The sequence below is a fragment of the Hoplias malabaricus genome, chromosome 12 (genome assembly GCF_029633855.1).
Source record: "Hoplias malabaricus isolate fHopMal1 chromosome 12, fHopMal1.hap1, whole genome shotgun sequence".
In the NCBI taxonomy this organism is placed as follows: domain Eukaryota; kingdom Metazoa; phylum Chordata; class Actinopteri; order Characiformes; family Erythrinidae; genus Hoplias; species Hoplias malabaricus.
This window is the reverse complement of record NC_089811.1, coordinates 37,895,162-37,908,045: the sequence shown is the minus strand read 5'-3', so window position 1 is coordinate 37,908,045 and position 12,884 is coordinate 37,895,162. Positions and strand designations below refer to the sequence as shown.

General features: G+C 42.7%; 1 protein-coding gene across 2 annotated transcripts in view; it reads right to left on the bottom strand.

Moving 5' to 3' along the window:
- LOC136710487 (activin receptor type-1C) overlaps window positions 1-12,326 on the bottom strand; it is a 32,406-nt gene extending 20,080 nt beyond the window's left edge. The window contains exons 1-2 of one of the 2 annotated variants that reach the window (XM_066686021.1): window positions 12,199-12,326; window positions 5,024-5,254 (exon numbers count right to left, since the gene is read on the bottom strand). In XM_066686021.1, the coding sequence (XP_066542118.1) occupies window positions 5,024-5,254; window positions 12,199-12,268 (301 nt within the window). In that variant the 5' untranslated portion in view covers window positions 12,269-12,326. Of the gene's footprint in view, window positions 1-5,023; window positions 5,255-5,378; window positions 5,472-12,198 lie in introns of those variants that run through there. The other variant, XM_066686022.1, reaches the window with a different exon arrangement.
- Window positions 12,327-12,884: the final 558 nt, after the last annotated feature.

Genomic DNA, 12,884 nt, shown 5'->3' with positions numbered 1-12,884 from the left:
GGAGAACACACCACACTCCTCACAGTCACCCGGAGCGGGAGTTGAACCCACAACCTCCAGGACCCTGCAGCTGTGACAGAGACAGTACCTGCTGCTCCACCATGCCGCCCTTGATTTATATCATTGTCTTTTTAAATAGAACATTACATAGCTAAATATAATATTATGCTATTCTTTAATAATGCAATACTCATCTGCTGCTAACATTTGCATTGTTGCACCAGTAGATACAAAAATGTATAATAATTTAATGATTGTTTGGACAGGAAATTAAAGGTTGGCCTCTAAAGTTTGCACAGTACCGTAACATTATTAATTTCCCTCTGGTAAAAAAGTTAACTTGTTAACGTATAACATTGTTTATATGCTGTAAGAGGTATTAAGGCTGAGCATTTTAGCTTTGAAAACGCTGTGTTCCAAAACAAACGGGTGAATTTAGACAGCCAGGATTTCTGAAGTCATAAGAAACACACCCTTACAGCTTTGATTGTTGAGGCCATTTGGATATTATTATGATATCCCTACAGTGAAGATGCTAGAGGAGAAGCCAGAGGAGAGGAGTGTTTAAGCTAATTTTAAGTACTTTTAAAACCATGGCACAGACGTTCTGTTTCCAGTTAAAACGTTGCTAACGGAAGTGTTAAACCTTCATGTGAGTTTCAGCACCGAGGCAGAGTGGATCTCACAGAGCTCCAGGACTCCCTGCTGTGTGAGGCTTCATTGTTGACATTTCCCTTACGTGTACAGACAGTTTTGTTTGTGCCAGTGACCTCAGCAGAGAATGAATATGTATTTGAAAAAGCCCAGGCACAGGACAGAGCAACAGAGGAGGTGAGTCAGGCACAAGGCAGGAGATTTGCAGTCACAGCTGATGGCATGACCATGCAGGCTTTCAGACTGGAAAAAGTGTGAAGGGGTAAGTAGAGGGGACCACAGCATGGGAAAGGGAACTTTGATAGAACCGGGCTTTGTACATCTGGTGGGACGTTATGAGTTGTATTTTAGTGTATTTCATGGATATTTCTGTAGACTATGTATCACGAGGGTGACTCACTTTTGAGGGTTTCATTTTGTTTGGAGTTCAAACTTTCATTTATTCGTTCATTCAATTTTTGTAAATGTTTTTTCCTCTTCGAGGGCTCAGTAAGCGCAGGGTCTGCCTGGGATCGCTGGGCACAAGTATGGAACACGTATGGTTGAATTGCTCTAATACCACTTGCCATTGTGAAGTGTACAGCTACAGCTGTTAGTAAAACAGAAAGGCAGGGTTTGGGTGTTAGATCATCAGAGCTGAATATGAGCTATTAGGTTCACATTCAGAGAGCTGGGAGTCGGTAAGCTCCTACAATAGAGCTGAATGTGTGCTGGTGACTAATTGCGTATCCATAAATCCGACCCATACTGCAAGTCAAAGTGCAGGGCTACGTCTAAGCCAATTTAAGGTATTAGATTTTTTTCTTGTAAATTTCTTTTAAACATCTCATTTAGATGATCAGGATAAAAGAGCCAAGGGGGATTGCAAAAAAAAAAAAAAAATCCATCCGTTTTCTGAGAGTCAGTTGAAAGATTCTGGTGTCGGGAATCATATGCTTCTACGAGCATTTTGAATGGCTCCCTTATTGTGACATCACAATAAGGTTATTTGCATAGAACCACCCTGGCACCACCCCTCACCTGCGGCAACATGGGATGGGTGGGGCATGGCCAGCAACAGCTTATTTGCATAAAAGTGACAGAGCCCTTAAAACAGCCAATTACGTGATATAAATAATATTTATAAATACATGTAATTTATTTATATAAATAAAAATAACATATAAAATATAAAAATAATATTAAAATACAATGTGTAATGTCTGAACTGTGGCGGCACAGTGGAGCAGCAGTTCAGGGTCCTGGAGGTTGTGGGTTCGAGTCCTGCTCTGTCTGTGAGGAGTGTGGTGTGTTCTCTCTGTGTCTGCTTGGGTTTCCTCCAGGTGACTGTCTGTGAGGAGTGTGGTGTGTTCTCTCTGTGTCTGTGTGGGTTTCCTCCAGGTGACTGTCTGTGAGGAGTGTGGTGTGTTCTCTCTGTGTCTGCTTGGGTTTCCTCCAGGTGACTGTCTGTGAGGAGTGTGGTGTGTTCTCTCTGTGTCTGTGTGGGTTTCCTCCAGGTGACTGTCTGTGAGGAGTGTGGTGTGTTCTCTCTGTGTCTGTGTGGGTTTCCTCCGGGTGACTGTCTGTGAGGAGTGTGGTGTGTTCTCTCTGTGTCTGCTTGGGTTTCCTCCAGGTGACTGTCTGTGAGGAGTGTGGTGTGTTCTCTCTGTGTCTGTGTGGGTTTCCTCCAGGTGACTGTCTGTGAGGAGTGTGGTGTGTTCTCTCTGTGTCTGCGTGGGTTTCCTCCGGGTGACTGTCTGTGAGGAGTGTGGTGTGTTCTCCCTGTGTCTGCGTGGGTTTCCTCCGGGTGACTGTCTGTGAGGAGTGTGGTGTGTTCTCCCTGTGTCTGCGTGGGTTTCCTCCGGGTGCTCCATTTTCCTCCCACGCTCCAAAAACACACGTTGGTATGTTGGCGACTCAAAAGTGTCCATAGGTGTGAGTTTGTGTTTTGCCCTGTGAAGGACTTGTGCCCCTCCAGGGTATGTTCCTGCCTTGCACCCAGTGATTCTGGGTAGGCTCCGGACCCACTGCCGCCCTGAACTGGATAAAGGTTACAGACTATGAATGAATATCTGAACTGGCCTCACAAACTTACACAATCCAAAATGGACTCATCAGAACATTTACATTTGAAAGCAAAATCATTATTAACTAATGGTAAACATCAAAAACAATTAATGAGAACCAGAAATGCAGCAGTTTTCCTGAACACTAAAGAAAGAGATGGGCTTTTCTGTCTTTGCAAACTCATATCTTTTCCACTTTATTAAAGAAAAGTGTGTTGAATGCCTGAGTTGGTGAGAAGATGGGACAGTGTCTCCAGAAAATGCAAGTAAAAAAATTCAGAGCAGCTGTTTACCAAGTGGGTCTGTTTTTGCACAAGCATCTCCAGGTGGCCATGCATAAAGCCGAAGAGAACGAGAATAAAATCCTTCCAACCCTCTGCACTATCAGAAATAACATGTAAGGTACGGCTTCGGATGCCATGTCAGAAATGAAATCACCCACAGTGTGTGCTCAGTAATAGGCTAGCAAATGAGAGGTTTAAATGAATGCATCTTGAAATGAGACATTGCTCTGTGTGTGTGTGTGTGTGTGTGAGACTCCCCCACCTTTTGCACTTCAAAACAGATTGGCTGCTTTGACGTGCCAGTGGCTCATGTAAGAGCTGAATGTCTGCCCTCAACTGCTGGTCCAAATGGGCTAGAGTGGGAAAGAGGGGGTCACGAGACTTGATCAGTTTGAGCACCTCTGCACTAATGTACTCTCACTGTCTCACAGTGTGTAAAAAGTGTGGTAAACACCTCATTACACATTGTACACATTAATCAAAGAACAAATCTAAGACGATCTGTATTAATAACTAGGGTCTGATTAACTGCATTTGAGTCTATAGTTGATTAGTTGCTCCAGCACCATCTCTCTACAAGTCACACTGGGCCAACCTCGGCTATAATCACTCTATTCATTATTGATATAAGGGAGAATTTGAAGCAGTGGATCTAGTGCATTAGCTCCAGCCTATCCACCCACAAGCATGATGTACCTTCCAGGCAGGCACTCAGTCAGAGGCTGTGCACTCCCCCGCCAGGCCGTGGTGAGGTATTAATAACCCTTGGCTGGGAGATTGCACGGCCTGCCTGCACGTAACCCTGCCAGGATATTATGTCACAGCGCAACTGAAGAGGATCAACGCCTCTGTCGTCTAGCAGGGTAACAGTCTGAGGCCACATATTAAAACACACACACACACACACACAGGAAAATCTCCCTGTATTTAACACTGTGGCTTTCATTCCGTATAATGAAATCAGGACTGAACACCTTGTCAAGCACCAGTTTTAGTCCCTTTCAGAATGTAGCTGTTTAAGGGCTCTGTCACTTTTATGCAAATGAGCTGATGCTGGCTAAGCCCCACCCATCCCATGTTGACGCAGGTGAGGGGTGGTGCCAGGGTGGTTCTATGCAAATTTCATCCTTGTGATGTCACAATAAGGGAGCCATCCAAATGGCTCATAGAAGCATATGATTCCAGACACCGAACTCTTTCAGTTGACTCTCAGAAAACAGGAGGGTTTTGTTGTTTTTTTAATTTTTTTTTTGCACTGGAGGTGCGCCCCCTCCAGGGCATGTTCCTGCCTTGCGCCCAATGATTCCAGGTAGGCTCTGGACCCACCGCGACCCTGAACTGGATAAGGGTTACAGATAATGAATGAATAGATCCCTCTGTTTGTAATGAATCTATGTAAAATATGAGTTTCACTTTGTGAGCTGAATTACTGAAATAAATGAACTTTCTGATGATATTCTAATTTACTGTGTTGCACCTGTACTATAATCTATTGAAATTTGACATACATAAAGAAATGATTACTCTACTGACATGCAAATCTGTTTTTGTTAATGCACAACCACACACACTTTTCTGTTGAAAATAAACAATGGTTTGTGATATAACAGATTATTGTGATGTGTATGTAATCCTTTTCTTCCACTGAAGCTGTTTTTTTTGGGAATGTTAAGGGTCTTGCGAACTTGCTGCTTGGTCCTTACAAGCTGTCATTACTTTACACAGAAAATATTCATCATTTTCTGTAACTGCTTCATCCTGCTCTGGGTCGTAGTGGGACCAGAGCTTATCCAGAATCATTGGGTGCACAGCTGGAATACACCCTGTTTAGGGAGATAGTCCATCACAGAGCACCGCACACTCACACATATCAACACTTGCTCAGCCACAAAACCCACGCAGACACAAAGAGAATACACCACACTCCTCAAAGACAGTGGCCAAGGGGTGACATTGTGTCAAACCTACTGTTGGCCAAACTACTGCTTTTAAAGCACAACTACAACTTAATGTCTACATTGTTTCCTTGACGTGCAGTACCTTGATTCAGGTGAAGGGTCTCATTGTTGCAGAAGTCAGTGAAGCAGCAGTTGCGTTTGGAGACATTCTTGGAGCTGTAGCAGAACACCTGGCCCTTTAGCTCGCTAGGAGAGAGGCATGACTTCCCAGTCTCTTCTTTGCCATTGATCAGCATCACTGAATTCCAGCACGCACCCTCAGCCTCTGTCTCGCAGGTGTGATTCGCACACAGCTGACACACACACTTCAGAGCTGCAATGAGATATGTAAAAAATAGTATATTAGGTAGAAGATAATCTGCCTCGATTAGTCATTCATTCATTCATTATCTGTAAGAGCTTATCCAGTTCAGGGTCACGGTGGGTCCAGAGCCTACCTGGAATCATTGGGCGCAAGGCGGGAATACACTTCACAGGGCAGCACACACATTCACTCACACACTCACTCCTACGAACGCTGAGTTGCCAATCCATCTACCAACGTGTGTTTGTGGACTGTGGAAGGAAACCGGAGCACCCGGAGGAAACCCACGCAGACACAGGGAGAACACACCACACTCCTCACAGACAGTCACCCTGAGGAAACCCACGCAGACACAGGGAGAACACACCACACTCCTCACAGACAGTCACCCTGAGGAAACCTACGCAGACACAGGGAGAACACACCACACTCCTCACAGACAGTCACCCTGAGGAAACCTACGCAGACACAGGGAGAACACACCACACTCCTCACAGATAGTCACCCTGAGGAAACCCACGCAGACACAGAGAGAACACACCACACTCCTCACAGACAGTCACCCGGAGGAAACCCACACAGACACAGGGAGAACGCACCACACTCCTCACAGACAGTCACCCGGAGCGGGACTCGAACCCACAACCTCCAGGACCCTGGAGAGACACTACCTGCTGCTCCACCGTGCCACCCCTGCCTTGATTAGACTGATACTAATCACCTGGTGCAATTTCATTAAAATCGATTGATTTATTACAGCTCAAGTGTTCTATTATCATTTATGTAACAAGAACTTTGATTAATCAACTAATTTTAGGTAAAAATTCTACAGAGTAACTCTTGGTACACCAATATTTCAACACAATGTCATTAATTACGCTGACACTAAGATCTATTAAAAGTATCATAAACCTAAACCACTGAAAACAAATGTGTCCATTGGATGGAACCAAACTGCTGTGAAATTACATTTTTCAAACAAGCTGTTTTGGTTTAAGATTTATTGGCCACTTCGGTACAAATAAATTCACAAAGAAATGCAAGACGATGACAGGGTGCTGTCGCAAGTGGCTCCCGCTGTCACTCGCTGCTACATCGATGTTGAATTGGAGAAGCTCGGTGTGGGTCGACCCACTTTTAACACAGTGTGTGCTGTAGCCTGATTGGTGTGATTACGCACTTCTTTCGTGTTGAAATTTTATTTTTTTATGCATGCATGAGACAAAAGTAACAACAGATGTTTCATATTGTAGCAGAGTAATGAGTAAATGTTGAGTTGAGTAAATGTTTTAAAGTTCAACTAAAACGTCCCTCAAAATAACTCCAAAAACTAACAAAATACTCCAGTTACTTTCCATCACCGGTTTTACTTTTGATAGATCAGTTTTCTGAGTCAAAACATGCTTTCTCTCCTACTGTTTGAAAACTTGAACTTCTTAAACTTTCAGTCCCAACAGTGCTGTAAACACAAGACTTCAGACCAAACAAATTTCATAATTGACAATCGCATTTCATTGTCCTTAGGTTGCACCAGAACTAACAGCCAGGATTAGACACCATGAAGACACCAATAATCCTTTTAACATCTATTTCCCCGGACTATCCACTGGATCCTCGAGTGGAGATTTTTTGGGTTACGTAACCAGGTCCATGCTCTTAGAGTGTAGGGGAAATCTGTGTAATGCTGCTTAGGCTAACACCATGCTAATCTCAAGCTGCTCTCAGTGTACCTGTCCTGCTTTCAAAGGCAGTGCTGGACATGCTTTCCTTTCTGGAAAGAAACCTGAAGACCAGTCCATAATACCATGAAGGTTGTGGCCTCTCTTTGACCAGTAACACAGTTTATCATTAGACCACTCTGTGTATGTTTCTACAGTAAGGCAGGGGTTATTTTGGATGCAAGATTTGAAGTGAAATACACTGCTTTGTTCAAATGGCTTGTAAGTCGTTAAAAATCTACTTATTAATGCTTTGTTAATGTCTTCAAAATAGATCTATTTGGTTCACTTGGCCTTTTAATGGAATTCAAGCTGCATTCAAATTTATCAATAAAGATTTAGGGAACATCACACAAGGGAAAAAGACATGAACATGGAATACGATGTGATTAAAACATGAGACAAATTTGATTAATGTTTTGCATCTTAAAAACACAAAGAGTGTGCTGCTTAAACTGTCGTTTAAATCACTGAGGTTGTCCGATTAGCCCTCGCTCTACGTGATACCTTTAATCGGTTCGCAATGCTAACATGAGTAAAACCAAGCTTAATACAAGACACAACTTGACACTACAGCAGTGTGGCCTACACTATGAATACATAACAAATAAATTAAAAAAGCCTGTCCAGTTTCACAACAAGTTCGCGCATTAGTGGGCGGAACATGAACAGATCGATTGTATGCTGTCCACTTGTTCTTGCAGATGCCAACGGTGAATCAATAGGTCAATCATTGGCACTGACCTGCTGCAACAAAATGAAAGGCTTAGCCACTGCATGTGATCCATGTGCCAGTGACATGTGATGTTTTTAAAGCCAAGCAACTGTACTCTGCTTTCTTCAGACATCTATCAAACGTGGAATGGTCTATTGGTGCTATATTCTTTATAGACGAACAGAAGCGGTAGAAGCTTCTAAGTAGTTTTAGGCTAAATCACTACCTTAAAACTTTAAAAAATGAAGTTTGTAGTTAGAGAGTATTCCCATAATACGATCTGGCCTCTCAGCCAGGTAAATGTGCAATTAAACTGAAAAAGGAATGGAAGTTATGTTCACATAAGCTTGTCAAAGCTGCCCTGGAGTGAACGCTAAAATAGACTGAGTAAAAACCTTCAAACTACTGCATCTCGTTTTCTGATTCACTTATGTGTCACAGATGTGATTTTCCAGATTGGTTTCTGTTGTATATCGCAGAAGGCAGAGAGCATTACAGACTGCCCTGGCCACACTTCTATCCACAGCGAAGACGTATTTTACATCAAATGCAATCCAACCGCCGGGCTGAAACTGCTTTTCCTGTGAAGGTTTACTTGCCGAGTTAAGCTCATAAATTCAGCAGTGCTATGTGAAGTATGCTTCCCCAAACCAACATCATAAGCTGGGAACTCGGTTCCAACATCCAGCAGATCAGAGTACATTTTCTTTTCCACTTCACATTACAGCAAAGCCGAAGTTTAGCCTCCATCACTCACTTTATGCATTTTTCTGACTTGTTTTGAAGCCAAGAATTGAACACAAAGCATCAGGGTTTGTGATGTGGCAGTGCCAGCATTTCTCACCTTAGAAATAAACTAGTTCTCTGCCTGAACTCAAATTACATAGAGTTTAATATAAAATTTATTTCAGTACACATTGTCTATACGTGTATATTCTGTCCCAATATTTTATACTGTAGAATAACATCTATATTTGATTTCTTTTCGTGTGTGTGTGTGTGTGTAAATATATAAATTTACAGTAATACCTTGACTTACAAGTTTAATTAGTTCTGTGCCTGAGCTCATAACACAATTTGCTCGTATCTCAAAATTTGTATTATATGAGAATAAACGGCTCATATAACATAAGGTTGATCACATAAACGGCTCGTATCTCAGAAAATTCGTAAGTTGATTCACTGTATTTATGTAAAATACTTGAATCTTTACAGTTGTTCCTGACATATATTGTGCTTATGACAAAGTTATACCCACTGTAAAAACCCACTGACTCCTTCTTTAAGCGTCTGAGCCCATCATTGTGAATGTTTTCAAAAGAAGAACTGCTACAAAAAGGACCAAGGCCACTGCTGGACTATGTCAAAGTTTACCGTCAGGGAACATGATAAACATCCATATGGCTGTGGGAACATCCTTGTGACTGCCAGCTGTAGCAACATCTGACTGCACTTCTATAAATTTTGCAATAATTGTTGGTTGGTCTAAGTTCAGCTTGTGAAACAGACACTTTGGGGAAAACTACCGGGGTCATTATAGTATCCCTGACCAAAGTAGGTACAAGGACTTCAAGAACGAACAAAGTGTTTTTCAAGGAACTGTCAAACCTCAAAACATTCACCACGACCAGCCAGTCTACTTTTTTTCTTTTCACGTCCAACCCAACAACTCACACTGAGATTAGTTTAATGACATCCACGTCAGGATGAGCTTCCAAATACAACTATAACCAGGAATTTGAGAACAACAAGGCAGTATCTCCATCACTTTAATTTTTTTAAACTGGGCTTGTGGCTCAGAAACAGGGCTCCACATACATCCACCAGTCAACAACAGAACATTTTCAACAAATCAGAAATAACTTTAAAAATAAAGACATCATTTTGGGTGCATTCAAAGATGTAGTTATTGTAATTATTTATGCTACAGCATGCTTTTCTGAACCAATCCTGGACTCTGTCACTGATATAATTAAACGTAGCAGTACTGATTATTTTTCCATGAGAGAATTGTGATTAAAAGCAATTTTTTTTGGAGCAGTAGGTAGCCACCAGAAACACCTCTAATGTACAGCATGCACCTGGACAATGAAGTGACAGCCAATCCCCAGGAGAAAGTATCTCTGAGCCAATTTATTTGAAGATGCAGATGACTAGGAGGCCAGATGGGGTCACGGTGGCAGATTTATAAGGACACTTGGGTAACAGCTTTTATTACCTTAGAGAATCAAGAGTTTGGTTTAACGTCACACTCAAGGGACAGTGTCATTTATTCAGCACAGCGTCTCTGGCACTGCACTTGAGAATTGGGATCCATACTGACCGCACTGATAGTGCCCAATGATGGCCTCACCCACAACACCTCCAAGAGCTACATCGGTTTTCCAAAGAACTCTCATATCTTAGTAGAAGCCAAGCCCAAATCTGCTTCTATGTACTGAATTTGCATGTTCAGATTGTCAAGCAAAAGGCATTTAAAAGCTATATTATAAAGTCTAGGAAGGAATTTACTAGGGATGCATGAATACCATTTTTTTCCAACTGAGTACGAGTACAAATATGTGCATTTTTGTGCTTTCCAAAGTATCCATCTATCGATAAATTAGTAACATGAGATACAACAAGCACAGTTTGTTTATTGTCGGTGTTTATTTAACAGCAGCGGACTGATCTACGGCCTCGGATCCAACTCAAAACTCACGAGCAGAGAAAATAATCTCATTTCAGGAAAAAACCACGTCGGGCAACGAGCAGTGCTCTCGCAAACGGGAAAACACTTCACTTCACTACACTGTGAGTGAAGAAAAACCCTCCTTGTTCGAGGCGTACTCACTGCTCTCTGGCTCCCCCTACAGTCCGCTTTTCTTGGGTGGCCTTCACTGATTGTGAAATAATTCCAGATCACAGACATTTAGAGTTCTCTGCTCATTAGTGCAGTAAGGTGCAGTAAGGTGCACCAGGCACACGGTGTCGGATGTTGGTATCAGAGCCTCGTTTGTGGTCACGAGTATGAGGAAATGAACACGGGATCAGGCAAATGTTCATGCACCTCTAGAATTTGCCTTTGATACTGCAATCTGTACTCTACAAACCCCGGGCTAAAATGGTTTTATTAATCTGTGATTGCGAATTTAAATCTGAAACAATATTTATGTGACTTTCAAAAGAGTATTAAGGTTAAATTGTTTTAACCAGTGTGTTCCCTACTATTTAATTAAACCAGCTACTTAGAAAGCATTATAAACCTGATGTTTAAGTCAAGACCATGCTATTCTGTTAAATATGAGTTTTAGGGCCACGGCATTGGGGGGGAAAAAGAAAAAAAAAAAAAAACAAGATTCCGAGAATAAAGTCAGAATTCTGAGAATATTCTCTGAATAATTCTGAGAAAAATCTCGGAATATTGGCGTAAAATAAAAAGACACATAAAAAGTGTGGTGCTTCTATGAGCCGTTTGAATGGCTCCCTTATTGTGATGTCACAATAAGATTATTTGCATAGAACCACACTGGCACCACCCCTCACCTGCGTCAACAAGGGATGGGTGGGGCTTAGCCAGCATCAGCTTATTTGCATAAAAGAGCCCTTAAACAGCTAAATTCTGAAAGGGACTAAGCTGGGGAGAACAGAGCTGGTGAGATCTCGTTATGTGAGTGATTTTGTGCTAAGAGCTTCATGAACATGATTTGTAGCCCATAGACCTACTCAAACTTGTTTAAACAGAGGTATAATGTGTCCCCTTTAAGTTTCTCTAAGGTAGAAAGAGGTTTACTGCATGCACAAAGCATTTTGAATACAGCAGCAGTGCAGTCTGATCTTTTGACTTCATGCTCGCTCTTAAGCCCATTACATAATACAGTCCAGAGTCCGCGAGCGAGCGTTAAACCATTAAACACAAGCACACTGTCTCTCAGGTTTACGACGGTCAGTGGGTTCCTTTGGGACGAGCTGGTGTTTGTGGTCCATAAATAATCATCCAACATCAGTACCTGCCTCATTAAGACCTGTGAGGCTGAATGCAATCAGATTCTCACAGCAATGTTCCAGACCAGAAGGAATGGCCTAGAGGACTCAGGCTTTATCTCAGATGGCTCCACACTCTACATAGTGCACTGATGTGGTCATGAGTACATCACTACACCATAATAATGCGTTATATAAGAGTCATGCAACAGCTTATGGTCCAAAGTAATGGATACAAATGACAGAACATTTAAAATTAAACTAAAAATGTACAAATAATGAGTAACCCTTGTTTTGCAATGTGTGTATATTCAGCATATAATGCACTAATTGGTTGGAGAACCCGTTATTTCATCACCAACCCAGTGCACTGCACTACACAGGAAGCAAATCTGAGATTCGAGACCGACCCAAGTTTAACAAACTAGCGCTCTCCGCCCCAAACGAGGCTACAGTGGGCTTCCCGTGCGACGGTTCCGACCCGCATTACACGGTACATCAGAATAAGAACACAACGCCATCCCGGCGCCCCGCGAACGGTCTTTTTACCTGCTTACCTGCACTGAGGTGAGTGAGCACGAGCAAGAGCAGCGCCGCCCCCGCACCGGCACACCTGAGCGCGCGCATGTTCGCCTACCCCTCCACCCCTACATCGGGATCTGTCACGCTGTGGCTCCGACAAAACAAATCCCAACTCCCGCTTCTCTCGCCTTTTCCCCGGCTACGCTTTGCATTGCTGCACGCTAAATAACAAGCTCGAGCTCCAGAGTGCGAGACAAGGGGGAGGGGGAGAGGGAGGGTGTAAGCCCCGCCCCCAGACTGCGTCTGTAAGAGGATTAGGGAAAACACACAGCGGGGGTGACGGGGTGAAGCCGGACTAACGTTATGGACCTGACGTGAGCAGGAGAGGCTCCTAATTCATAACAACGGTGGACCTGAGGAAGAAGGACTCCGCTGTTGTTTACTGTTTATCTTGTAGATTATTTACTGCCAGTAACTGTACGCATCCTATGGGTGTGCTCAAGAAATAAATATCAAAATAAAAAATGTTTTCACTTTTTCAAAACATGACCCTTGGGTGAAACCGTGGGCTACATATAAGCAGCATTTTTATAAACACGTTTATATTTGCACTTTATCACCATTGCTACATTTGTTGTTAACCGCCATGTTTCCTGCTTGTGTCAGCACTAGGACGACCCCTTGATTATGCCATAATTTAACCCTTTAAAGCCCAACGTAT